The 24,758-nt window shown below is 33.6% G+C and overlaps 1 protein-coding gene and 1 long non-coding RNA gene across 2 annotated transcripts; one reads left to right on the forward strand and one right to left on the reverse strand.

The window, feature by feature from the left end:
- The first annotated feature begins 212 nt into the window (after nucleotides 1–212).
- LOC104231701 (uncharacterized) lies at nucleotides 213–7,501 on the forward strand. Its single transcript, XR_712143.2, has 7 exons — nucleotides 213–354; nucleotides 937–1,192; nucleotides 1,319–1,406; nucleotides 1,634–1,678; nucleotides 5,796–5,876; nucleotides 6,215–6,373; nucleotides 7,357–7,501. It is a non-coding gene; the product is annotated as an uncharacterized lncRNA (long non-coding RNA).
- Nucleotides 7,502–14,495: 6,994 nt separating this feature from the next.
- LOC104231702 (F-box protein At5g03100-like) lies at nucleotides 14,496–17,540 on the reverse strand. The gene is made up of 3 exons (XM_009784752.2): nucleotides 16,523–17,540; nucleotides 15,894–16,064; nucleotides 14,496–15,067 (listed from the first exon to the last, which is right to left on the reverse strand). The coding sequence occupies exons 1-3, from the start codon at nucleotides 17,504–17,506 to the stop codon at nucleotides 14,765–14,767; spliced, it is 1,458 nt and encodes a 485-aa protein (XP_009783054.1). The 5' UTR covers nucleotides 17,507–17,540; the 3' UTR covers nucleotides 14,496–14,764.
- Nucleotides 17,541–24,758: the final 7,218 nt, after the last annotated feature.

A 24,758-nucleotide genomic window follows, 5' to 3' on the forward strand; every position in this document is an offset into this window, starting at 1 on the left:
TTCGGATTTTATGCCCACCCCTATTTCTATCTGTTTCTCCTTCTTTTTTGTTTCAAATTCATGAAAATAGAGTGAATTAAAGACAGATTTTCGAGTTACGGGTTTGATGGATGAAATTGGGGTTTTTTTTTTTTTTTGCGTAGATGAATTGAAATCAAGAAAAACCCTTTATTTTTGTATTAACTTCTGTTGTATTGAAGTTTGGTCTCGGAAGGTTATTTATTTCTCATGAATTTGATCTGAAATTCGGGCTTATACTTACAAGAGCACTTGTTGCCACTGGTTAAGGATTAGCCCATCACTTATGAGATATTCAGAAATATAAAGAATAACGTTGATTTGCTGCTACATTGGGTATATTTATTGGTGTTAAGATTATGTGGATGCTCTTTATTTTTCCCTTCTTTTAATTTTTTGCTCTATCTTTTGGGTTCTCTGCATGAATTTTAATTTTGCAATTCAATGACCGGTGTGTTAAATCGGGTGGTAAATGTGCATTTTACGCTATAACCTTGCTGATTTTTAGAATTTTGTAATTTTTTGTGTTCTTCGTATACTTTTGATTATGCAATTTCATGGCTATTGTGTGTTATATCAGAGTTCAAACATATTGTTATACTGTAACATACTGTAATTGCAGATTATTTTAACATGAAAGAAAGGTTTAATATCAATGCGATTACTTCGGAAATAAAAAAATGGACTTGTAGAGTTCAGGTAGTTGATAAAGGCAGATTTATGGATAACTTAAAAGGTATCAACTTCTGATTATGCATGATGAAAAGGTAGTTTCATAAATTGCCAGCAATAAATGAGTTAATCTACTGCCTGTTTATATATTTGCTTAAAAAATTACAAGACAATCATGAATTTTAGAAAAATATTATTCACGTTATACAGATTTGGGTATCCTAATAGTGTCTTATATTGTCACAGGAAAACCAAGTCCAAGACATTATATTCAATGCTGAAATAACACATTTTGAAGATCTGTTTCATCCTTTCCGTACTTACTTGGTGTTTGTTGCACAAGTTAACGAATAAGATTATATGTGTGGAAATCCAATTAAGAAATTCACTTGAACAATTGATAGGAGCACGTTCGCTCAGCCAATAGAAATGATCAATCCTTGTGAGGACGCCGACGCGACTAACTCGTGCACCATTTGACAGTTTCAAGTATCAACTCAAGGTATCCGAATTTTATAATTGAAGGTTTAACTGTCTGTTCTTTCTGCATCTAAAATTTATTTTTTTAATTATAATATACTGACTTCCATTATCTATTAACTTATTCACCCTTATTTTTTAATTCAAGATGTCCTTGCCATTGTGATTAATAGTAGCCCGTCAAGATATGCTTCAAATGAAAGGAAAATCCAAGAATCTATCATCAGGGACAATCAGTGAGTATATACCTCTGGCTATTTTCACTAATGATTCAACTATGATGTAGTTTTACTTTTTCTCCACTGATCAATTAATCCTCCATTCCCGTGCGCTACTGTGCTAAGGACATGGTATTGTAGATGTGCTTTTTTGTGAATAACACATATCCAAAAAAAATACATTCTGCTCATACATGTGCATGAACATATACAAAAACTAATTTAAGATTTTAACTTACATGCAGGGCCAAACAAATTCGAACTAATGCTTATTGCATACATGGCAAGAGGTACAACTCTAACATGCTCTCTTCTGTTTGTTCCTTTTAAAAAAACATACCAATTACTAATATCCAACGACAATCTCCGGTAAGAATAATAAAAAGTTTTATGTAATCTTCTGAGTTTTCAATTTTAATTTTTGTTCTTCTGGGTATTCTTGAAGTTTCTTATAAAGATCCATAATATAATGCAATATGAGAAGGCTAAAAAGCATTGTGTGCTTATTTTTTCATTCAGGTATTTCGCCCAATATTATAATTCATGTGTACAGTGGTGCATACTATTTCTCCTTCGATATCCAACATGTGATTTTTGTTAATATGACCTCGCGGTGTAATTTAGTTGATGTGTGTGATGACGGAAAATTGCTACAATCTTTTGTGAATTGAAGCACTGTGTTGAAGTATGCTAAATTTCAATTAACTGGATTTTTAAAACGGAAAAAGGTCAAAAATATCCATATCATTTGCTAAATAGTTTATAAATACCCTCTGTCCATCTATCCGTTCAAAAAAATACACGAAGTTAATTCTATTAACAAAAAATGGATATTATTTCAACTCATTTACCTTATCCGACCCCTTTACAAAAATGGGTAGTATCTATCACACTCATTCTCACTCATCTGATCTCCCTCTTTCTTCTTCTCCAATTGGGACATTGCATACACACAATAACAAATTAATTAAAGAATAGATATAACCCAAAATCAAATAACCCGAAATTCAAATCAGATTCTGAAATTTCTCCAATCAAACTCATGATAAGTATTGAAACTCTTAAATGGAAAATCAACAGATACATTTGGGTTGTTAAGTAAGAAGACAAGGATCAAAACAAAACAAAAATCTGAAACAAAAAAAATTGAGCCCAAATGCTAAAATTGTCCAAATATATCAATCAAATCTAGGAGAAATATTGAAACTTTGAAAGGGACAAGTAATGAAAATCCTTGGATTGTTCATAAGAAGACAAAAGAGCCACGAAATAACAGAGAAAAAATAACTACATATAACTGATACAAACACACAAGAAAATTGAAACCAGGGTGCTAAAAAGCTTGAAATTATCACATTCTAGGATAAAGATTGAATCTATTAAAGGTAAAAAAAAAAAAAGTAAAGGGTTACCTTTGGGATGTTCATAAGAAGAAGAGGAGGAGGACAAAAAGCCATGAATTGCAGATGAAGTGAAAGCCAAAGCCATTTTTTCAAACACAAAGAAAGATTTGTTTCAACAAAGAAACGCTAAAAAAAATTTGTGAGATGAGAGTGGGTGTGCTGGGTGATAAGGAAAAAGAGAGGAAAAAAAAAGCAAAGAAAAAGAAAGAAAATAATTAGGCGGGTCAAATAAATAGGGTTGGACCAGGTAAATAGGGAAAAGATTGCAGTAAAAGATTGCCATGTAGCCCAATTAAAAATTGTCATGTCATTAAATGAACGGAAAAGGACCAAAACTATCCTTATCGTTTGCTAAATGGTTTATAAATACTCTCCGTCCATCTATCCGTTCAAAAAAATACACTCCATCAGTTCTGCCGTTAGTCGCGGGGGTATTCTTGATAATAGAACTAACTTCGTGTGTTTTTTTTTTGAACGGATAGATGGACGGAGTGTATTTTTTTGAACGGATAGATAGACGGAAGGTATTTATAAACCATTTAGCAAACGATAGGGATAATTTTGACCCTTATCCGTTTCTAAAATTAAGGGCAAGCTTAAAGTAGTGATTTTGATAAAATATTTGTCTACTGAGTTAACCAATTAATAATGTCCTCTTTGGAAAGAGATAAATTAGAAAGAAAGAAATATGTCAAAATATTTTACATCTTGATAGATCACTTAGCTGCACGTTCTTTTGTAGCTACTCTGACAGATTGCTTATGTTTTTAAAAAAATCACATTATTTTTCATAGTTATTGGATTAGAAGACCAGTAATCTTAGAAACATAGGATTGTCAACACTTAAAGAAATAGAAAGAAAGATAATCTGCAAGGAGGTGAATTTAAGTGAATGAATATCATTGTTTTACTTTTATAGTATGTTTAATGGTTTAGTATTTTCCCGGCTATATTACCTTAATCATTTGCCGTCATAATTGTTCCCTATTTGCATGCCGGAAAATTTACTTTTTCTCGCATCTATTTGTTATAATATGCGAGTCAATAAATGCCTCAAATGGATAAATCACTTATTTCACAGGATCTAACATAGATCGTCTCCAACCCATCTTGAACAATTTGAAATAATCCCATTGATTCCTGTGAAAATAGGAAACTTATATTTGTCATTCACACACCCATCTTTGTTTATGCTACAACTCTCGGTTTGATCCTACTTTGGGTTTATTTTGTTACTAAAAAGGGAGGAGGAAACTCAGAATAGTTTAATAGAAATCACGTGCCTCTAGGTGATATGTCATAGAATACTTTGCTACGAACAAGATTTAACATCTAAAAAGATAATTTGACTGGCTGCACTGTGTTGATTTTGACGCCACTGAAAGATCTTCTGTTACTGTTGTGGGCTGCTGTTGAAGCCACTTTTTGCTTCTATTTCTGAATGTGGTTGATACAACTGGTTACAAATCAAAATCTACATCCCAGCAAAATTATTGCCCGAAAAATTTATTCATCTTTATTTCTTTATATGTATAGATTGTGTTGTCTGGTACTGATTACAAGCAATCTTACTAAAAATACTAAGTATTAAAATTATAAATAACAATGTCCTTTGAAATAACTGTTGCAAATAGAAATTCAAAAGGGTATGATATGTAGTTATTTTGTGCACTCCAATTTTTTTTATTGTTATATCTTTGTAAAATCATTATGCCTAATCAATCCGTATGTGAAGAGCTGTTGAACTTGCACGAAAAAGCTCTTTCTGGTTTTATTTCTTTCTTCATACACATGTCAAATATTTATGATTGTGAGTATTTGTTAGCTCTAAGAATGAGAACTTGGGAAAGTGCAAAAGCTTGTTTATCTTATGTTTCTGGAGGTCTTTTGAGATTGAGAGTTTGTGGCTTGATTAGACCAATTAATAGTTTGTAAAATCAATCTCCCTGCTATTTACTCTGTGTAGCTCTTCTCTAGTAGCAGTGCCCCCCCCCCCCCCCCACCCCCCAAAAAAAAAAAAAAAAAAAACTAAGCTTTGTTACTGCTTACATAGTCAGTTTATTTTTTTAATTAGCTGACTATGGGAAAGTAATTTAAGTTTTAAATTTATTACTGGATGCCTTTGTGGTTATTAAGTATTTTTGGATAGTTCTCATTATACATCATGTGAGCTATTAAAAATTTATGACAGAGACTTTCTTCTATCAATTTTCTAGCTTGCTGAATCTCAGAGTGCTTACTCTTAATACGATGATAATTGCTTAAAGTATTGATATTACATACTTGAGATGCATACTTAGAAAAGATTGTGATAACACGCTTTGCATTTCTTTTCCAAGTTGAATCTGTTGAGATTATTAAAGCGCTTAATCTTTATGCATTTGAGTGCCTCATCTTGTCTACAACCTCGACAACTTCACTAAAGCAAATAAGATTGTCTTGCTTCTTTGTTTACATGCCTTTTTTTTGTCAATACATGCTCGGAAGAAGGCCAAGAAGACTAAACACCACAACTTCATGCAGCACTGTTACCTAATATGTAAATAGCTATGCCAACAATTTAGTTAATTTATAGCTATGCCGTATATGATGTAAATACTACAGATGTTGTCTGGATTATTTATTGCCCATGGATCTGAATAATGTATATTTTGATCCAAATATGTACATAATAGCCAGCAGCTAGCACGTAGAGTTGCCTACCTGATGTGCAACTTTTATTATATGCAATTCCAAATCAAAATAAAATTAAGTAAAAATAATAATTCCAACTTTCATGATATTGGGCCCGTGTTAATAATATCCGCTGTTTTTTCAATTGTAGTTGGTTATACAGAATGTATAAAAGTTTTATTCCTATTATTTACCATTCTGGCTATGGTGTTGGCAAGTTATAATATGATCGTCAACAGATCTCTCTGTCTGTATGATCATTGTCCTTGAGCTTTGGTGGGAAATCATTGTTGTTGAACATCGTTGATGTTTTAGATGATTTCTTTTGCAGATTACGATTGCCAAGGAGGCTGAGAGATTCAATCATTTGTTTGGATTTGATGCAAGTGTTGCTCATATTTTCTCTTGCACGGTTAAGTATTTTCAAGATTCTTTGTCTCCGTTGAAATCTTCGTGGTTCTTTATCATTATTTATTGGATTAGATGAAGTAGATTTGCCGTGAAGTTAATCTGCAATGGTAATACCATTTCATCATTGTTTTATGTCTTGGTCCGCTATTTTTTCAGTTGCAGTTGGTCATACAGTATAAAAGTTTTATTCCTGTTATTTACCATTCTGGCTATGGTGCTGACAAGTTATAATATGATCGTCAACAGATCTCTCTGTCTATATGATCATTGTCCTTGAGCTTTGGTGGGGAAATCATTGTTGTTGAACATCGTTAATACTTTAGATGATTTCTTTTGCAGATTACGACTGCCAAGGAAGCTGAGAGATTCAATCATTTGTTTGGATTTTCAAGATTCTTTCTCATTTGAAATCTTCGTGGTTCTTTATCAATATTTCTTGGATTAGATGGAGTGGATTTGCTGTGAAGTTAATCTGCAATGGATTGTCACCTATTTAAGGTAACTTTAAATTGCCTCTACATGCCTCTTTTCTCATATATGCTATTATACACACTTCTTATCTCCTAGCTTTCCACAACTTATATTAACAAGGTCTATTTTGAGAGAATATTGAAGAAGACTTTGAAATTCCCCTTAAGACATTCCACTGATTAATTATGTTGACATGTAAAGTTCACACCATTTTACTGTGATCTAGGTCGAAATAATATTAAAATACTGTCCAAGGTCATTTCTGTGTGCCTTTCTTTCACAAGATACAATGTGAACCATGTAAATAGTATTGATTTCATTTCCATTTTTGGGTTGATGCTTGTGCATTTATCTGGCATTTTCACCCATATTTACTGATTTCTTTCTTTTTGAATGACATGTCCTTCCAGACGCTACTTGTGACTTGTGGGATTACACTGGTTTTTTTGTTGTTGAATGACATGTCCCTAGCTGTTGGATTGGCTAACCTTTTCTTTGAATTCTAACTTTGCCTTTGCAAATTAGCAGAACTTTAGAGTATATTTTTACGGTAACCAAACGAACAACAAAGTATTGAAAACAAGAAAGTGCTAAATTCTGCACTAAATTTCAATTGGCTACATTTTCTGAATCATCAACGCAACTATTTGAAAAGCGAAGCTTATGACATCTAGATGCAGGTAGAGAGTATGAAGTGCTGCTGAAATTTTGCATTCTATTTATACCTTTCAACTATTTTGGACCTGATTTATACAATTAGCATGATAAAATGGAAAAGGATGCTGCTTGAAAGTTGGTATTGAATAGCTATTTTCTGTTGAATCCTTCCCCGGACCCAGCGCATAGCGGGAGCTTAGTGCACCGGGTTACCCTTTTTTTTATAGTTGAAATACATAACTTAGCTACACTGCTTCTTGATACTTCTCTCATCACATGACATTTCTGTATTTCTTTTGCTTCATACATTCTTATGGACAATAAGTTCCTACCCTGTATGTGTCATGTAACAGGTCTCAGTATGTTTGCCGAAGACCACAACAAGCGAAGCTGACAACTACATACCTTGGTTGACCTTCAAATCGGTGCATCGCATTTTGCTAATATGTAAATTGTCTGTAAATAGTAATCTTTACCTTGCTATATCTTGCTGTAGGATTCTAAGGATATCTTTTTAATTCAATATAAGCAATTCAATTATGCCACAGGGACATGCTCATTTTTTTGACCGAGCTAGACAAGTAAACAAAGGCATGAGTGAATAGGAAATGAAAAGGAGTTACCACTTCTTTAGGTTTTGAGTGGTAGGTAGCTTCAGATTTCAATGGAAGTTGGTTTGATGAACTTGCTATCAACTTTCAAAGATCTATTTGATTACATTTGACCAATATTCAATATAATGAAATACTATAAATCTACTTCACATTGGGCCTGTGCTGGCACAGGCCACCACTACCTAGTATAATTAAAAGCAGAAGACAAAAGCACCTCGTGAAGCCAAATGGCAGAACAATAGAATGATACATGTAAAAAATTTGGACAATCCTCCAACTTTCTTGGAGTTTCAAAATTCCATTCAATTTTATTTAAAAATAGACGTGAAAGACACTTTTTTTTTTCAAAATTCAAGCAATTGAAACTACCAATAAAAACCACTAACTACTCCCACTTCTTCCACTCCCCTTCCTTTTAAAAACTAACTGAATTACACTTTTTTTTTTTTCAAAATTCAAGCAATAGAAACTACCAATAAAAACCACCAACTACTCCCACTTCCCTCCACTCCCCTTCCTTTTAAAAAGTAACTGAATTTCTCCTCTTGTATATATTGAATTAGAAAAAACGTATAGTTGAATTGAATTGACAATCCTCTTCCATTTGTATCTCATATGTCGAAATCGGGTTAGTCTTTTACACCTCTTATGTCAATGTATAATTTAATTCGGATTAGCTTCAGTTTACAACAAGAATTAACTTTTCATAAGATTAAATTTTTTGAGGCTGTCAACTGCAGATCAGAAAATTAAATTCATATCAATGTGCTCTTTTTCTTTGTTGTTTCCCATTCGTGATTTTGTTTGTTTTCTTATATACCACATATGAGAACTTTCGTCGTAGAGGACTAGGAGGAGATAACAGGATCAATGTGTATGACCGGGGGTGCACGAACAACTTTCTTGAAGTATTCTGCTCGAGGATAGAACCTTCGAAAAACAACTTCCGTGGATATGTACATGAAGAGGCATTAAAGTCTAGCAAGGCAGGAAACATTCAAGTAACTGAAGTTGATAACTCCGATGGGGATAGAAGAGTCAAGGTAGAAGAAGATCTTGGGAATATTCTCATTAAAATTCATAATGTATTAGGAATGATTAAACTACATGGATTAAAATTTGTAATTTGCACGACTCTAAATGATGCTCTTTTTTATTCAAGAAGTGCAGGTTTTGCATTTCAATTTTAATTAATTTACTTCTAAGTAGGTTTTGTTTGTTTTGTATTTTTGCAGCATTTTCACAACGAGAATCTGTGAGAGAATTCTTCTAATGTGATCAACGAAGGGAGTATATATTCAGTAGTAAAGTAAGTTTTATTTTGCCTATTTTTCCTTTATTAATCCAATTTGGGTATTATTCTTCTCATTCTATTGAGTTTAATAGTAGCAATTTTTTTGGATCTTCTTCTTTTTCTTCTTTGGGCTAATTCATTCAAGACCTTTGGCAGAAATTCTCTACACTGCTATTTTTACCATTGCGCTAATTGCTAAGAAACTACTTCTACTTGCAGAACAAATAAAAAGAAAATACAATCTCAAAATTTTCATCCAATTGGACCTTCATTAGGAAGAGTCTACTTCAATTCAATGGTGCAAACTTAAGTCATTTCCTAATAACATTGATAAACTGATAAATAGATGACATTCTTTCCCTCTAAATTTAGTGTAGATATATAATAAAAGGATAAGAATACAAAGGGGAAGGAGAATTTAATTTAATTGCTCATAAAAAATAATACAAAATAATAACTATGATGATTATTAGTAGATTTATAATATACAATAAATAATAAAAACAACTTCTATGCTTACTCTTTGAATTAATTCAAGCCCATCCATGTAGAAAAACAATACAATAATATTTGTATTATACATAAATACTAAATGCGAAAAAATTAAAATTTTGATGAACATAAACTAATTTATAAAGAGGAGAATAGATATAATATGATTATATTCACAATTTAAATTTGTTTGATAAATTTAAATAAACAAATAATACTTAAAAATATTGTTGATATATCAATAAATAGAGTAGTTGACAACGATATTAAGCCATGTGGGACTTTTAGGACAAAATCTAATAAGATTTAGGATAAAGTCTAATAATATTTAGAATAAAATATAATAGAAATTAGCACAATATTTACTAAGAATTTTTAATAGATATTTTGAATTGAGTAGTTTGAGATTATGCCAAGTAGCAAGCTAATAAAAAGCCACTTTATAATTTTAAGATAATATATGTTAGACTATATAATAAATTAAAATTGTATTCAACGATAAATTTTTGAATCTATATATATATATACACACACACATAAAAGTAAGAATATAACATCACTATTTACAATCCACATAGCTAATTGAGAGCTACAAGATTTCATAAAATAACTAAATAAGTAAGACCAATAAATCGAGTTACTGAATTAAGAATCTATCAAAAAATAAGTTGAAAATACCTTATAATTCAGTCAAAGATAATTTTCACATTATTTTTTAATTATTAAAAGACATAACATTATTTTTCTCATATGAGACTATTTTTTTTTTATTTGCATCGGGTGTCCGAGTCTCTTCGAGCTCCGACTAATCCCGGGGGTGCACAGGCCCTCGGCAAGGAGTTTCCCGCAAGTGCACCACGGTTAATTCAGGTTTTACCCAGTCCGATGGCCCTCAGAAATTGTTTGCACCCAGTGAGTTTTGAACTTGAGACCTTGAAAGGGAGCAAACCCCAAGGCTCTAAATATACATCTCTTTACAAAAGAAAAACTTTATGATCTTCATTACGAGGACAAAATTAAAGGTTCTAACGATGATTATGATGACAATGATGATCAAATAACAAATAAAGTTATAAAAATAGAAAATCAAGCATTTTTTAGATTCATTAAATTATAATATATTCTAATCTGTGTAGAATCGTGTTATATTTTTAGATTGTGTGGAGCACAAACTATATAATTATTTCACCCGTTTTAATTATGCGGCACTTTTTTCCTTTTTAGTCAGTATAAAAAAGAATGTCACCTTTCCTTACTTAAAAATAATTTTGTTAGTAGAATGTATACTTTACCCCTTAATGAATTGATTTGTAGGCATATAAATATTTATGGTTTATTTTAGACCACAAGTTTTAAAAGTCTTTCTTATTTTTTACTAACTCGAATGCTGCCAGATAAATTGAAAAGAAAGGAGTATGATATTTTAGTATCATCCAAGAGTTATTCGATGATTATATGATTTATTTAATTTAGTTACATATTTTTATTATAAGGGTACTTACATTGAGATAAGACGATAACTACAATTTTGTTAAAATGTATACAAACAAATCAGATCATAAATGTTTGATATGATTAATATTCTTTAATAAAGTCCGTGCATCACGCGGGTAGTAATATTAGTTAGAATTAAAATTGCATAAACTTCATTTTAAAGCTACTAGTTACACAAATAAAAACATTTAAATTTATTAGTTGCATATTAGAAAAAGAAATCGTATAAATGAAATACAAAGTTTTATTAGCATCAAATAATCATTAGGAAAGACTACCGCTTCTTGTCATAGCAACATGTTTTAAAACCTTTTGCGTTGAAATCATGTTCGTGCATGGAAGGTACAAAGATTTCTTGTAAATAAGAAAACTATAAAATTGAGAATATAATATTTTTTATGATTGAGAAAAGCAAGAGCCCAAACTCTTATATTCTCTCTTGTAAATGCATATTGTACAAATAACTATAATTATTAATGAAATTATAATTTGAACCAAATCATCAATATATTCGTGAGGGACAAAAAATGCATGAGTGGTTAATACATGCTCTCTCTCTCCCCCTCTCTCTATCTAACTCTCTCACTATCTGTCCCGATGAACATGACCGCGAACCTTTAATTTTGTTATGTACTAATATTTTAATTTTTTACTAGTCAAAATTCTTAAAAATTACATAAATAATATATTAATGTGCCCTAAATTATAAAATAAAATTAGATGAAAGCCTTCGTGCTTTTGATATAGATAAATAGATAGATAGATAGACATGAATCCTACATAATTCAAATAGAAAATGTTAATAAAAAATTTAGGTAATTGAAAGTCTTAAATATTAAAAAATTAAATAATATTTTAATTTATAGTACATTATTAGATTTTTTTGAAATAAAACTTGTTCAATAAACGACTTTGTGGAATCACACAATTATAATCTTTGTAAATCGTTTGTTTTATCTGTCATTCACTTAATCATACATTATGCTTCTAGAAAATAATATATAACATCAAATACATTATTTAATACATTATTTATATATTTTATATATTTATTAATTCATAATTACTGTTATTACTTTTAGTAAAAAAAAAAGAAATAACATGTCACGACCCAAAATCTACTAAGGGTCGTGATGGCGCCGGACACCATTGTCAAGCAAGCCAACAACAAATAACTAGTAACTTCTCGTTTTAAATATTTCTGAAATCACTTTTTTTATACGTTTAAACAATACATAATAAATTCCACCAAATAAATAATGAAATATTTAACAATTTTAAATTTCTGAATAAACCCATAGACATCCCCGAACCCGGTGTCACAAGTGCATGAGCATTTACTAGTGAATGAAATAAAATACAGTGACTGTCCGAAATACAAGTGGACAGAAATAAAAATACAATGCAATACTCTGAAGGAAACTCTGCTGACTGCGGGGCGTCTCGATAATGTAGCTCACCTAAGTATCCATACCAACCATGCCACTATGCCACTAAGCCACTAGCCACACATAAACCTGTGCAACAAAAATGCACAGCAAGTGTAGTATGAGTACGAAAACAACGTGTACCCAATGAGTATCCCGTCTAATCTCGAAGAAGTAGAGACGAGAGGTCGACTTCGACACTTACTAGTAGTCCAATGATAATATAGTGAAAATGTGAGGAAATCATGGATTTTACAAAGCAATTACAAACTCATAAAGCCTGAAAACCGGTAAACAACTTCTCAAATAATAATAGATTTCCAAAGATTTATTTTTCATTTTCTTTATCAATTTCTCTCAGGCCAGGAAAGACAATTATCAACATCTATAAATCTCAGGCAAGCAATAGAAGCATGCACATATCATGCCGAGGTCGATGGCCCGATCCAACATAAATGTAAAATATGCACTGCCGAGGGTTGAACGGCGCGAACCATAGATGCATCTATTATCCTGCTCGCGAATCATACATGTGACACGGTCAACATAAATAAACAAGCACCCCGCTCGCGAATCATACATGCGACGTGGGCTCACATAGATACACACATTCCAACAGCCAATTAAGAATTTATCAGTGAATATTTACCCAAAGAAAATCCAATTACCTTCTAACGATTTAAGAAAATATAGTTTAATCGTTTTAGAAATTCATTTACTAATTCAATTTGATTTAAGCAATTTAAGTTGTGAAATAGATTACAAATAGTTCAGATATAGCATGCTTTTGGGTCCTAGACTACTCGGACTTAAGCACAATAGTAGCTACGTACGGACTCTCGTCACCTCGTTCGTACGCAGTGGCGGACCCAGAATTTTGTGCAAGCGGGTTGAGTCAGAGAAGTCCATAACTAACATAAGCGGTATAAGTCGTATAAGCGGGTTCAAAAATAATTTCTATACAAAATTTACCTTGTTTTAGCCATAATTTATACATATACACAGTATTATTTTTTGACGAAGCGGGTTCAGTTGAACCCACTTCTCACCACTTGGGTCCGCCCCTATGCGTACGTAATAGGAGAAATTGATTATAAAAAAAATAATATTAACTTTGCATCTAAAAAAAAGTTAGAAAAATAGATTTCAAATAAAAATAAAATATTTTTTATTAATAAAAAAGTTAATGCCCCTCATAAAGCTTGGTTTTAGGCCACGAAATTGGTCGCCCCGGTAATACTTCACAAGAAAGGATCCAGATTATATATTGCTTGGTAAAAGAAATGACCTTCAGGCAGCACCTGCCTTTGCTAGTAACCGGACAAAGTCAAAATTGTTCTTGACATGGCACACTTAAAAGAGAATAAATGAATCAGTAGAAACATTAAGGAGAAAGTCGATAGCGATTTGTAACAGTATATAGCTGATGCATGAGAACACTATGTTACCAGGCGAGCAGGGCAAAATACACATGGGCGACATATGATCCACCACTCATATCAACTAGATAAATGAAACAACTCGTTGCCCATACACTTTGAGATATTAGCGCCAAACCTTTTTTTTTTTTTTTTTTTAATGGTAACAAGTGCCAAAATGTTTTTATGTAACTACATTACTCTAAAGCTATAGTGGATAGCTTGAATCAACAAGCAGAGGCGAATCCAGAATTTTAAGCTTATGGGTTCCTATAACAATTTCAAGTAAATCTACATTAAGACCGGACCAACGTACCGGGTTCCAAACTAAATATTCCTATACTTTTAGTGAATTTTTTAGTATAAATACATATTTTATATAAAAATTACTGGGTTCACGGGAACCCGTACCCTTTGCTTTGCATCCGCCCCTGTCAACAAGGGTGTTAAGGGTGTTCAATATACAGAAAAATTGTGTAGCCTCTTTCAAAAGAAAATTGATGGTTCCATATGTAGCCTCTTTCAAAAATTATCTTCTTACTTACAGTTAACTTCTTACAATTGTGTATTTACAGAAAAATTTACATACTTGCATGTAAGATTTTACAGAATAATAGAAACTGTTTTATGCTAGCCAATTGTGTCTTCTATTTTTTAGTTTAACTATCTAGTATCTAGAACCTACTGATCCAACTAATTCCGGTTAACATTGCATAGCGCCCATCAAAGGGAGAAAGGTTCCATCTCGAGAACTCCAGTTAAAGGTGGAAGGATCCCATCCGTCCCACCATATCCATTGGGGTAACCAATTGTATCATATTCAGGATTCAACAATATGAATAGAAATCACAAAGCATTTCGAGCAACATCTCTTGCATGATGATCATATCATGAAGAACTATTAAAAACTCCACTGCCGAGTACAATCCTAAACTTGTCTATCACCTGCAGAGCAGTTTGAAACATAAAACTAACATTTGTTGAGTATGTTGCAATCAATACAAACCAGAGAAGACAAAAAATTATGGATGAGAAAAGACAATTGAAGCGTGCGGAGAGGATCTTGGAAAGCTCAGGAACTTCTGTTCCATTTTATCCCGAGACACATCATTCCCTATGAATCCAGCAGCAATGACCAACTTTTCTAGCACTGTTGCATTTTTGAGCAGATATTTTACCAATAGAAGTACAAATTTAATTCCACTTAATGATCCAAGAAAGTTACTGAACTTGATGGTCTTCAGATGTGGCAATGAGCAGTTAACATAATGTGTCTCAAACCTCCTGACCTGTTCACCCTCATTTGTGTAACTCAACAGCCGGTCCTGCAGGAAAAATCCGCTATGTTAACCAGTTATTCTCCGAAGATGGAAGTTGAAAGTCAAGAAGTTAATTGTGGATAAAATTAAAAAGGAGATGAATTTTCAGATTTAAGGAGCATGTCAAGTGCTGAGTAAATGTTACAAAGTGCTACATGCAAAAAACAAATAGAATGTTTGAAAGCTTCATTGAAGCTGATGCTTCGTCTCCTCGTGTGAAGGTGAGTACTACCACCCCTTGTTAAACATCTTTATCTACAACTACAACAAAGTTGACTGTAGAACTGGATGAGTCAGAAGCTGATAGTAATAAGATGAAGTTTCTGCCAAAGCAGCTCAAACTGAGCTATTTCCTTGAGGAAAATAACTTGAGAGCAGATTTAGCAAAGAGAAATGATCAACTTTTTAGACTAAAAAGCAGATCCTGAACTCCCTGCAAAGTAGCATTAAAACTTTCAAATACAATTATTGTCGCAGATTGGAAAGTCCTCCAATACAGGAACACTATTTTTACTTACACATTAGAGGCTTATCTCCTACAGTTTTGTCACAGTAGGAGAATCCTCAATCTTGTCTTTACTTGAGGATTGAACCGGTTCAATTCTTACATTTTTTTTTAAGTTAAGGCATTCAAGTCCCCCCTCTTTGTAACCTTTTATTATTATTTATGAAATATACCACCAAGGTGGTTCAAATTTTTTATACCAAAAATTCAGTGACTTTTTTCTCATAAGTACTTAAGAAATATATTGATATATATCGCCTTCTTCTACGACTAATAGTTGCTTGACAAAAATGAAGTAACAAGAATAGAGGTCTAAATGGAACTTACTATTGGTTTGTGATTTTTCCAGTCAATGATCAATGTCTCAAGATCCGATGAACTCTGCAGAAGGCTGTAAATTCCAGCGAAGTCCAAGTGTTTTAAGGCTGCATTAAGCTTTAAGAATTTGCAGCTTGATGGTGGAAATTGCCAACCTCTCAACTCCAGTATGGGAAAGCACTTACGAACCAAATACATAAACCAGAATATGTCAAACAAGGAAATGCGACACACCTAATAAATGACATGCAAATAGTTGAATAATTTGTAAAAACAGCTTGGATTATACGACAGTGTTTTGTCACAAGCCACATCAAAGTGTTCAAGGTTCGTTGGAAATCTAACGTGATCATTAATCACTTAGAAAAACCGATTCACATGACTTAAGAGTATGATCACCGTAAATCAATCGTCCATTGCAGATTCTTTATTCTCACAGCATCATTAAAAAATATGTTAAATAGCCACTGTCCAACTAAATTGGCGATGAGAATGTTATTCTTCAGTAGTTACAAACTTAGCTATCACATTATCCTACGTAGTGGAACTGTTAATGTTGCTAAACTGATAAATTAATAGCAAATAAAAAGTCGCAAAATGAATTTTGGATAATCAAAGAGTCAAGAGTATGAATGAACCTCGATGCACAAGGGACCTAATTCAAGATTCTTGACATGGGCAACACTGAGAAGAAGTTCCTTCAAATATCTACACTCCTTCTCCAATTTCTCTTTTTCATCTTCAAATTCAATAAAATCAACATTAAAATGAAGGACTGCAGTGACAAGTGAAGCCACATTGCTCTCGTGCAAGCGTATCTCATCGTAGAAGAACCCCGAAAGTACCAAATTTTGAATATACGGGGCAATTATTTCGAGCGAATTGGTATCTTCTTCATGCCATTTGTTACAACGATCATTTTCATCATTTTCATCATTTAATATGATCAATTTTCTCAGCTTCACAGAACTGATTTCCAAACGACTAATGCCCAAAACACTATCCAGTTCCAAGCTCTCCAAGTTAGGGCAACCCGACAATATCTTCTCCAACATATTATCCGTCAATTTCAGGTGCCCGATTGAAAGATAAACGAGACTACTCCAGTTCACACTACCAGAAGGGTTTAGCTGGCAGTTGTCTAATACCAAATTCCTTAACGTCGAATTCCTAAACGCAAACTGAGGAAACTTATATGCGAAATCTGGAAAACTGACACACACAAATTTAAGTGTAAACTCTTCAACATTAGCAACCTTATTTGCAAAATGTACCCAAAAATCCACATCTTTAACAATATAATATTTATATCTAAAAGGAAAAACCCTAAATGCTTTGATTTTCCCGTAAGACCTCCAATAGTGAAGCTCTCTACTGGTGGAAGCTACAAAAGTGAGAAGTTCCTTTTTGGTTATTTCATTAGAGGGATTATTGGGGACGCCGAAATTGAGCGACACTGCAACGGACTTCCAAAGAAACCGCCATCGCCGAGATAATACGCTGGTTCTCACAACTTCTTTTCCCTCCGGCAACATAGAGAGGATGTGACGTAGAACTGTGTCGGGTAAATGACTGAGTCGGTCTGGATCTCCTCTCGCCATGATTTTACTCTGCATTTCCATGGAGTTTGATGAGCAATGACTACGAGCGTCGCCGATTTTGTGCATTTTGTATTCCGGAGGGCAATTTCGGGTTTGGGTAAGTGGAGTCAGAAATTGGGCTTAGAATTTGTTATTGGGCTTTTGGGCCCTAAATGTTATACAAAACAATTTTTACCTCCTATAGCAAAAGTTAACACCTTATTTATTTTAAATAAAAATTATTTAAAAAAAATATATTCCATCGATACCTTTTAAGGTTTATAACAACAACAACAACAACAACCCAGTGTAATCCCACAAGTGGGGTCTGGGGAGGGTAATATGTACGCAGACCTTACCTCTGCCCCAAGGGGCAGAGAGGCTGTTTCCAGGAGACCCTCGGCTCGAAGAGGTAACAAGAGACACTATATTAGTACTATCAATATACTCATAATAAAACAACATAAAATACCATAAAAACCATAACATAACATAAATGCCATAAAAAACAAAGTAACAGCAATATAAGAGATATAGGAAATACGAGAAAGATGTAAGGTATATTTAATTTTGGTTAACTCCTAGCCTTAAGCTACTAAATACGCTAATCAGTTACAATATTTTCTTTCTCTCTCTACTTTGATACATCTCATTCTCTTCCCACATCCCATTAAAATTTCCGATACTCTTCTCTGTCTAGTTCGCTTGCGAATTCTATCCTCCATTGTAGTAGGAGAATTGTTAGCAAGAAGTCGATAGCCTCCATTAATTGATTCCTCGATATCCTCCATTAATTGATTCCTTCTCTGCTACGGAGGTAACCAATATACCTGGATTGGTCTCCAAACCAGCCAATTCCGTTAAGAGGCAAGAAAGCAACAGAGGAAGACACCTGAAGAGCAGATCACTATATATATGAGTAGAAGACTAGATGATAGGATTAGGCAATTACTGAGAGTATATTTTTACTGTTTAGCTTTGTAGATTTCTAACTACCCCTATTTTTTTGGATCCATTCTATTAAGATTGAGTAGCAAGTGTCGGATCCTCCATTAATTGATTCCTTCTATTCTACGGACCAAGAAGTTGTCTTGTGGCAGCGTATTTCCATGCCCGCAAACATTAGCGTTATTGCTGGAATTTTAATGGGGATTGTGTAGCAAGTGTCGAATCCGCCAAGGCTTGTCACTGTCGTTTTCCTTCCCATTCTCCTCCTAAACTCGTTCCTCACTGCTGTATAAGCTGGCTCCACTAGCCTCGTGAATACCGTCCCTGCCAATTGAAAAAATTGAGATATGGTGTTGTAGGATGATTTTCTGTTAATATATGTTTATGTATTTTTATGTATTTTATTGTATTCATTGTCTTTTTTTTTCATTGTAATTCAATGTATCTGGTTGCATTCCATGTATTTCATTGTATTCATTGTCTTTTTTTCTCATTGTATTTCAATGTATCCCGCTGTATTCTACGTATTTCATTGTATTCACTATCTCGCTATATGCCATGAATGTATTCATAAGTTTTTTTTAATTAATATAATTTATGTATTCAGATGTATTATATAATTTCTCTGTAGATTGCTATGTTTTTGGGTATTTTTCGGTTGAGAATCTTTTTTATAACTGAAAATACAAATTTATGTATTATAATTGAGTTTGTTGGTTATCTTAGGAGTTTATTATGTTAATTGATTCACTTTCCCTTTTAAAACAGCGTCATCCCCTTTTTCACGCCGTGAATACAGTCGAATACAATAATTTATCCAGCTGTAATCCCATGTTTCACTCCATGAATACAGTCGAATACAATAACTGATTAGCTGGACTTCCCTGATTCACGCCTATTTTTGCTACTGTATTATTCATGAATACAATAGCTTAAATATATCGTATAACCACATAAAATGTATCTATAATCCGTAATATAGTAAATGGTATCTATAGATGACTAATTACTACTAAAAATAGTGCTTTATGAAAATTTTCCTTATACAAATAATATGATTTAATGTAAAAATTGCACGGGGCGCCCTATTTGATCGCCCACATTTAACCTATACCCATTTTTTAAAAACTTTTAATTTGTACCCACTTTTTAAATAACTTCAGCCCTCTTTCTCCTCTTCCTTCTCCTACTTTGTTTTCTTCTTCAAGTTACAAAATAAATTGGTATTTATCTCCAGAAGCAACGCTGCTTTAGTTATAATGTCAATTTTTTTAATTGAACAGTTCGGCAGTTGTACTTCTACTCCAAATTTACAACAAATTAGTCTTAGAAAAAAGTTTAAGTTATCAGTTGGGTTTGTTTTGGATTGCTCACTGTTGGAAAGCGTTTTTGTAAGGCCAATTGTTTGTGTGCCCTTTGGAATTTTATATATATATATATATATATATATATATATATATATATATATATATATATATTTCTTGATATGATTTTTGTGCAGTATATATTCATACGCCTCTCTACTTATTTTTGTTTGTTTGGGCACCATTATTCCTTCTTTTGTCTCAGAGGACATATATCGAGCATCTTGTGGCTTTCTTAAAAACATAACTTGCTCATTCTAGTCCACTTCAGCTAACAACCACTAGCTACAACTAAGGCAAAACAACAAAAATACAGCTAGAAAATTATAATTGACAAATACAGCAAATTAACAAAAACTTCAGCTCTAGATCTGAAGTTCGCCAGTTATAAAGACAAAAACTTCAACTCTAGAGCTGAAGTTTCCCAGTTACAACACAAAAACTAAGTTTCCCAGTTACAACACAAAAACTTCAGCTCTAGAGCTGAAGTTTCCAGTTACAACACAAAAACTTCAGCTCTAGAGCTGAAGTTTGCTAGTTATAAAACAAAAACTTCAGCTCCAGAGCTGAACTTCAGGCCCGGCTACTAGAATGCTGAAGTTTTACGTCATTGCCTTTGCTACTTCAACCCCGTGTGCTGAAGTTATGCGAAAAAGCGGGTACACTTGCAATTTATTTTACAAAGCGAACACAAGTTAAAATGTGATACAAAAATCGGGTATAGATGCAAATGCCCCTGATTTAATAAATTTTCGGACGGGTAATTAAAAAATAATAACATTTGCCAAGTAATTGAAATATAGCTACGATTTTATGCGGAGATAAAATCTAGACAAAAATATCCTAGCTGAAACTCGAAAAGTTACAGCATAATATGTTGGATTATATGGAGCTCCTGCATATAAACTTCCAACATGTTATATTGGAACTCTAACACATTATGCTGAAATCTCATATATAAAAAATTCTAACTCCAACATGTTATATTTGAATTCTTTTGGATTTATATAATGATAAAACCAAGCAAAAAGTACGATTAAGTTGGATTTAAAATAAAACACCACAAAAATTATATAGTGTTGGATTTAGTCTCAAATTCTTTTGAATCGCAATACCTTGAAAGTTACGAATACCAATCTCAAACTACTTTAAGAAATAAAAAAAACTAATGGAAACACATACATCTTGTTCGAAAATTAATTTAATATTTCAACTAAATCTTGCGCATTAGTTCCTTTCCTTATTTTAATTATGTGATATAATAATTTTATAAAATAAAAGTAATGTCAAAAATGAAAATTTTCACAGAGAATAAGTAAAAACATAACTATTACTTGATGTAGGTTTGAATTATTCGTTGTATAAAAATATAATCAATTATTTTTACATAATTTAATTATCTTTAAATAATAAATAAAAGAAAAAAATTAATTGGTAGGAAGCTATAACTAAAATAGATAGTGTCGATCTACTCTCCTTCAATTTTTTTTATTCTTAATTACAAATATATAATCGGTCGTAAAATTAAAACCAATTAGTTTATATAATTTAATTATCTTAGTAAAAATAGAAAATAGAGAAAACAAATTGTGAAAATTTATGTTTAATTGTCCGGGTATAAAATAGTATGTCATTAGCCTTTAATCAAAGGCCTAGAGATTGGCTAAAAGCTAAAAGGAATCCTATTAAGCATTGTAAATATTTACAAAGTAAGGCCTAGAGATTGGCTAAAAGCTAAAAGGAAAAAGGAAAAATAAATCGCATAAAGAGCACTTACAAAGCCAGGGTCATATAGGCTGCATGACAGGAGGTAACAGTAGTTGCAAGGTTAGGAAGATTTCGACCATAGGTCATGATATGAGCAAAAAGACTAAAGGAGGGGGGGGGGGATACCCTGGACTTTAGACTTATTCACAGAACAGTTGCCTAGATGGCAAGGGAAGTTCTAAGGTATTCGAAAGATATAAGTTATGAAAATGATAAGTGCAACTGTCAACATTTTAGGACGAAGAAGTTATATATATACCGAGCCTTATAGGGCCAGACAACTATTTTACTTACTATATTAAGAGAGTTGAGTCAGTATCAACAGGTAAACATATCTTCAGATTATCATTTGACTTCCAACTACTTGCAGTTATTATATTTTCAGTTCAGTTTCAGCTTTCAATATATTGCCTTACATACTCAATACATTATTTTGTACTGACGTCCCTTTTCTAGGGGCACTGCATTTCATACGAGCAAGTTAGACAGACAGACGGGTAGGCCTCCTCAATAAGTGTTGCCCTGAGTTCAGCTTGATCGGTAAGCTCTATGCCTTTCGGAGTTTCCAAGTCTAGAGCCTTATGTACATCTAGTATATATATGTATATATGTTATGAGTAGTTTGGGGAGCTGTTTCAATCACAGTAAGGCTTACAGACATATCTTGTCAGTTAGTGCAACATGTTGAGCTTCCATGCCTTGTGTTTATATTTGGTTGGTTTGTCAGCTGTAATAGCTATGATGGCCTTGTCGGCCTAGTTATATATTGATATTTAGTCAGCATTCGCAGTTATCTTGCAATGTGGCCCATGGCCAAAGTATACCATCATATGTTCAGAGTCCCTTAGTTGCAAGTTAGTACGCAAGGATAGGTGAGGCACTGGGTGTCGGTCTCTCCCCCCAGATTCAGGGCGTGACAATATATCTAGTTGGATTGTGTGTGGCCTTGACAGCTTTCAGTTTTGGATGTATCGTTGTCTATAACAGCCTTGACAGCTCGCCCACTATATTCTGCATGTATACGTACATATGCCTTGAAGGCAGGTTTCCTTCTTGTATGTTATTTTCATAACTCAACAGATGTTATTCAGGCTTGTATCTTAGATGTATGCTTAGGGGTGTTTGACATGTAGGACTCAGGCACCCGTTACGGCCCATCAGTTTGGGTCGTGACAAACGTGTTATCTAAGTAGTTCTATCCTAGGGTTGTCTACAGACCGTGTCTAGTAGAGTCTTGTTTATGGGTGTGTTGTGCACCACACTTATAGACATGAGGCTACCAGACATATAGGATATTATCCTCTCTTCTTATATTAGATCGTGCGATATAAGTATTCATGTTCCTAATGATGCGTTACGTTTTCAGCGATGCCTCCGAAGACTACAGCCGCTAGCATGGGTCAGAAGGCTACAAAGGTGTTAGAAAGAGAGATAAGTTATACTATGGATTCAGACCCATCGGAGATCATGGGTTCTATTGAGTAGGATCCATCCGAGGATCCATATGAGTCATCCGTTTGAGATGTTTAGACCACTCAGACAGTAGATGGGATGAGAGGAGTTCCGACCTCACCAAGGTCCTTAGTTTCACAGCCCGTTGATCAGGGTATGAGGGGAGTAGTGCATGGATTGGCACAACCGGATTCCCTCAGGCTCAAAACTATGTCAAGGTAGTTGCGGACACCAGCTCTTCTGAGATTCCAAATAGTCCACAATCTTGGGAGTCCGTTAATCAAGGTTCGTCGGTGTATGTTATGGGATACACAGAGGAAGAAGATAGTAGTCGGGCTAAGAGGAGGAAGGTAACTGATAAGGGCATGAATATTCCGCTTCGAAGTGTGTCCGATCGAGGTTCTTATATAGGACGAGTCAAGGACTCTCTACTATAGACTTCCTCCAAGTGTCAGTTTTTGGTTGATGAGTTCCACCTCTTCTTGGAATATTACAAAGTCAGGGTTCTAAATGTGTTTGGTTGTTTTATGAGAATGTAGGGAGCCCCATCCCAACTTGTATATATTATGGTTATGCCTACTTAGAGGTTTTGCAGACAATATCCTGTATATAGTTTTGGGTATGATATATCTACGGCCTAGTCGACCCCTATGTATATAAACATTTTTCTAAATTAGTTATGCAAGTTAAGTTTTAATATTATTACATATATATATATATATATATGGATCTGGCCCGAAATGGCCCGTGATAGATTTGATAATAAACAAGGATAAGGTACGTGTTGTTCGATTGGGTAGAACTTGATATTATGATGGGTATGGATTGGTTGGCCTTTTGTTATGCTAACATCAAGTGTAGATCAAAGATAGTCTGATTTTAATTTCCAGGGGAGCCTATTTTGGAATGGGAAGGTAATACGGCGTCGCCGAAACGCAGATTTATTTCTTATCTCAAGGCAAGGAAGATGATCAGTAAGGGTTGTATTTATCACTTAGTTCGGGTTCAGGATACGTAAGTAGAGTCACCAACCATTCAGTCCATCCCAGTAGTTAGTGAGTTTCCCGATGAACTTCCAGGTCTTCTGCCAGAGCGAGAAATTGAGTTTGCCATTGACCTACTACCAGATACTCATCCAATATCTATTCCCCCGATAGAATGTCCCCCGCAGAGCTGAACGAGTTAAAAGAACAACTAAGGGGCTTGCTTGAAAAAGCTTTTATCAGATCTAGTACGTCACCATAGGGAGCACCTGTGTTGTTTGTGAGAAAGGAGGATGGTCCCTTACGAATGTGTATTAAATATAGGCAGTTGAATAAGGTATCAATCAAGAATAAATTCCCACTCCCGAAGATTGAGGATTTATTTGATCAGTTACAAGGTGCCAAGTGTTTTTCAAAGATAGACTTGAGGACCGGGTACCATCAGGTAAGGGTTAAGGAGGAAGATATTCCGAAGACAACATTTAAGACCAGATACGGGCACTTTTAGTTTCATGTTATGTTATTCGGTTTGACCAATGCCCTAGCAGTATTCATGGATTCGATGAACGGTATTTTCAGGCCCTTTTTAAGTTCTGTTCGTAATCATATTTATTGGCGATATATATTGGTATATTCTCGTTCAGAGGTTGAGCATGCAGATCACTTGCGTACTTTGCTTAGAGTTCTACAAAAAGGGAAGTTGTATGCAAAATTCTCTAAATATGAATTCTGGTTGAACTCTGTAGCTCTCCTTGGGCATATCATTTTGGGTGAAGGCAT

The sequence above is a fragment of the Nicotiana sylvestris genome, chromosome 12 (genome assembly GCF_000393655.2).
Source record: "Nicotiana sylvestris chromosome 12, ASM39365v2, whole genome shotgun sequence".
Classification (NCBI taxonomy): domain Eukaryota; kingdom Viridiplantae; phylum Streptophyta; class Magnoliopsida; order Solanales; family Solanaceae; genus Nicotiana; species Nicotiana sylvestris.

Excerpts from the sequence above, each read along its gene's own strand:
- LOC104231702 (XM_009784752.2), bottom strand. The coding sequence starts at position 17,506 with ATGGAAATGCAGAGTAAAATCATGGCGAGAGGAGATCCAGACCGACTC. Across the intron at positions 16,065-16,522 it reads TAGGTCCCTTGTGCATCGAG|TGCTTTCCCATACTGGAGTT; the intron begins GTTCATTCATAC and ends TTGGTTCGTAAG. Across the intron at positions 15,068-15,893 it reads GGAAAAATCACAAACCAATA|GACCGGCTGTTGAGTTACAC; the intron begins GTAAGTTCCATT and ends TTTTTCCTGCAG.